We start from the raw sequence: 4,264 nt of genomic DNA, 5'->3' as shown, positions 1-4,264 counted from the left end.
GCCTAGTTTATTTTATGGGTATCTCAAAGTCATGGATTTGCCGGTTAGTGTTAAAGGGGTCATCGTAGTTGGCGTCGGCACTGTTGAAGATGACAATGTCCCATAGAGATCGTGACACAAATTATCCTCACTGCTAACCTTTGGCCTTACGTTGCCATTGTCTCATGGTCAACCCGCCGCTTCGCCATCTCCACTTAGCCTTGGTCTTACACCTTTCCCTATTCACCTTTAACTTCGTCACGTCATCCTCGTTTGGTCACCATCGCCTTACTCCTTACACGCATTGCTGTCTTCGTCGCTCGCTGCAACCACATCCAAGGTTCGAGGGGGGGGGGGGATTCATTGAAAATCAACAAGGGAGAGGATGGTGATGTGAGACAAATAAGAAGAGGTGGGTTCAAGCTTATGGAAAAGAGGGAGCAAAAGATTTAGTGACGCTTGCTCTTGTTGGACATATCTATTAAATTAGCAAATAGCTTTGATCCAATAGTTGCCTACCCTGTTTTGTATTTTTTTTTCTTTTCTAGCTTGAACTACACAATTCATTTAGATGTTCTACACCATCCTTTCTTTGATTATATTTCATTATAGCTGAAATTGTAAAATAAAGCCAAGTTACTAGAATTTAAATGCCACTGGGACTGTCCCTCTAATTCACTGGTGGCCAAGGAGGTGAGAGCAAAAAGCCATGCTAATTTTTCTTATCCATCCCCCTCGAGATCTTTGAAATAGCTTTTATATGAGTGAAGTTGTAAAACAAAACCTATGTTATTTGCGTTCACTTTTCAAAAAAGAAAATGCTACTTGAACTGTGATCTTCTATGGGACATGTCCCTGTAAATTCTACGATGGGGGTCGGGAGCAATGTACACTCTCCCTGCAGGCCCCCTCGAGAATCTGGAAATAACTAAACCAGGCGTCCGGGCCGTTCCGTCGAGGCCTTTAAATGCAGGCACAGATGGAGGCCGGAGCAGGACGCCACGAGGCGAGGCACCAACCGTTTCCTCCGCGCCGCCGCCTATAACGACCACTTCACGTGGCCGGTCTTTCTCCGCCCGCCCTTGACCGGAACGAATCGACATGGAGGGCAAGAAGTCGCCGCCCGCCCCTGCCCCTGCCGCTGCCGGAGCCGGAGCCGTGCCACCGCCGGCCGACGGATACTTCAGCTCCGTCTTCTCCGCGTCGCCTGCGGTACTGCTTCTTCACGCCGTCTTTCGGACCCATTTTCATTTAATTCTTGAGGTTTTAAGGATTGTTTCGATTTTCATTTAATTCTTGAGGTTTTAAGGATTGTTTCGATGTCTCTTTCATGGTGAACCAGTAGTGATGCGGTTATCCGAGTCTGTTATTGTGATTCGTGGTGACGGTTCGATGGTTTTCTCAAATAATTTCAATGGTTTAACGTTGGGGGTAATTTTGATGATCAAGGAGATCTAGGATTCTACGAAATCCTATGTTGATATGCCGTTGACCTTGTTGCTATTGTCTTGCCTTGAAGGGGAATGCAAAAGAGGCGAAGCAGACCGACTTGTACGCGATGCTGAACAAGCAGAGCTCCAGAGGGCAGAATGGCGGTGGCATCACAGGTAGTTGTGGAATCTCCTGTTTATTTGATATTGCAGTGCAATTAAAGGTTTAGTTTATAAGTAGACAAGATAAAACAGGGATCAATTTCAAAGCACAGGTGGTGTAAAAATTAGGATTTAGGCTAATGACAGAGTGCATTCATATTTGAAGCAGTTTTGCTCCCTGGCTATAGGTTTCTTTAGAATGTTTTTTTTTTTTTTTGAAGAATGGTTTCTTTACTATGTTTGATGGTTTAGTTTAGAGAGGAATTTGGGCATTGATGTATGATACATCATCTAATTAACTGACTGGAGTTTAATTCATCCTTCCAGATGGCAAATCCCAAGGCCGCACTAGCACTACATATAAGGATGCAAAACATGTTTATCCAGATGAGTCATCAGAATCCCTTTATTTTGGCTCATCTGTGCATTACGGTGGTCGGGAATTATACGGCAGCTCTCCACAAAAGCAGCCGAATGAACCCCCGAGAAATGTACGTAGAAAATGATCTATGATAATACAGCTTGCTTAGATCACTTTTTATTTAGTGAATCGCATAGATCACTTACGTCTTATGTTTATTTTTCATATTGAATCCAGTATAAGGAGGACAATCCGGATGGCTCTCTTGCTACTAGAGGTGATTGGTGGCAAGGTATGGCGCTTTGGCATTATTGCACGTTTGGATACTATCTTGAGTACATTAATGCATAAGCACTGACTAGATTATATTTGCCAGGTTCACTTTATTACTGAATAATCTACCGAGGAGTCTCCTTTTGTGAACAAGGTATACCACAGAAACGTGCTTCCTATTTGATTGTTTGAAATGTTTCAATTTTTGCTTTCCATTGTAGAGACAAAAACAGTCATGGATAGTTATACCCCAATCGAATTGTTTGGGCCTTGCAGACGTTACACTTGCATCTTTGGCGGCACTCAGTTTATTTCACCCCCATATTGAGCAATGTCTTGTTGGCCATATTATAATAAGTTGTCCATTATTTGTCAGATGTCGAATCTATGCACTTGATTGCACAGTAGCGGAGGCTGACATCGATGGCTGTATGACGCATTAATTAACTGTCACGAAGCGCAAACTTTAATTAAATAGAAAATTTATCTTAGACTAGGTTGCATCACCATCAGTCTTGCCTCCAAGCCTAGCACACCATATTTCATACTTGTGATGCTTCATTAGAGTGGACTGTGGAACTGCAGTGATTTATTGTTGGGTTGTCGTAATTCATAGGAAGGAGTTTTGCAGCTGTAGTTAAGTGTTAGCTTATATGCAAGATGCTGGGAAGTGTTATTTCTTTAGGGAAAACAGTAGCAGTGAAGTGTTTCAGTCTCTCCAAAAACCTTCTTATTTAATGAGGCGGCGGATCTACGGGGAGGGAGTGGAGCGCGAGCACGAGTCACAGTAGGTCGTGGGGGGCAAATCAGCACGTTTCCGAGGGGGGAGCTGCGGAATTGGCTTGGGTTGTAGAGGAATTCCACGGAATTTGACCGCAAATTCATTTCTGCACAGTAAAATGAATCAAACATCGGAAATGAATTAGGCCCAATTCCAATTCCAGAATTATGGGCCCAATTCTGAGATCCAAATGGGGCCTAAGAATTAATCTATAGAATTGGCATAATGTGATGTTTTAGCATTTACCTCATTTTGATCATGATATTAGCTTGTGACAATGGTTAGGTGCTTCGTTTCTAGAAAATAGAATGAGGAAGTATAACTGATGATTGTAAAATATCTAAGCAGATTATACATGTTTTTTTCTCCCTATGCAATTTTGGGAAATTCCAAAATCAATGATAAAATGTATAAGACTGAATGTGACTTACAGGAGCTTAGCTATTCAGGATAGCTAAACTGTATGGTAACCTTTACTTGCTAAAATCAGTTTATAATTAGTTACTTACCTGTTGTTGGGTTGTTTGTCTCAGGAATAAAAGAAGTGGAGCCGAGCTCGGTTTGCTGTAGTGTTGTGTTGATTGATATGAACCATCAGGTACCGGAAATCATAGTTTGAAGTTGCAACCACATCCGTTCTGTCGGTGGAGGCAGTATTTAGATGCATCATCTCACCTGGACAGACGTAGGCGGGGTCTTTTCCGTTTCCTTTTCCCCCTTTGTTTTCCTGTGATTTAGGAGCAGCACTAGTGGACTGGTAGGGCAACAAGAATTAGTTTCATAAACAGTTGCTAAAGAGCCGCGACCCACAAGGTCACCTGATATATGTACGATTGTACCGTGTGTATGTGTTCCTGCTATGCATGTTTCGCAAAGATTTGGATTGTGCATCCTTGTTCCTACTAAAACTCTTGCTTATTTGTGTGGAGAGGATTATCCTGCAATTTAATCACAAATAAGACACAGCAGCCGACCGGCTGAGTATGATTTCGCTTAGCCCGCGCTCATGGGCGGCGGAATCCACAAGAAGAAGAAAACTCGCCTGCGCGCGTCGGCGTAACTTCTGTAGTGCTGCACGCTGTAGGATGAGGCTTTGCTGCGCCGCCTCGGCGCCTGGGTGACGCATGTAGGACGAGGAATTGCTGCCGTTGCGCTCACGCGGCAGTACCACCCCGAACGGCCGTACCGCACCGTGGAGCGCGGCCGAGTCGCTGATTCGGTTGCGCGTGCAGAAAGTTACTAGCGGTGCCAACGGGTCGGATCAGGGCATATCGAGCG

The 4,264-nt window shown here is 43.9% G+C and overlaps 1 protein-coding gene across 2 annotated transcripts; it reads left to right on the top strand.

Annotated features, from left to right (window-relative positions):
* Positions 1 to 960: 960 nt before the first annotated feature.
* On the top strand, positions 961 to 3,876 carry LOC133928998 (uncharacterized). 2 transcript variants are annotated; one of them, XM_062375569.1, is made up of 6 exons: positions 961 to 1,191; positions 1,499 to 1,586; positions 1,899 to 2,062; positions 2,170 to 2,224; positions 2,309 to 2,359; positions 3,520 to 3,876. In XM_062375569.1, the coding sequence occupies exons 1-5, from the start codon at positions 1,081 to 1,083 to the stop codon at positions 2,323 to 2,325; spliced, it is 435 nt and encodes a 144-aa protein (XP_062231553.1). In that variant the 5' UTR covers positions 961 to 1,080; the 3' UTR covers positions 2,326 to 2,359; positions 3,520 to 3,876. The 2 variants fall into 2 exon arrangements, with proteins under 2 accessions (XP_062231553.1, XP_062231552.1); XM_062375568.1 differs by having other exon boundaries at positions 1,499 to 1,589.
* Positions 3,877 to 4,264: the final 388 nt, after the last annotated feature.

The sequence above is a fragment of the Phragmites australis genome, chromosome 9 (genome assembly GCF_958298935.1).
Source record: "Phragmites australis chromosome 9, lpPhrAust1.1, whole genome shotgun sequence".
Taxonomy (NCBI): Eukaryota; Viridiplantae; Streptophyta; class Magnoliopsida; order Poales; family Poaceae; genus Phragmites; species Phragmites australis.
This window is presented reverse-complemented; position numbering and strand designations above follow the sequence as displayed.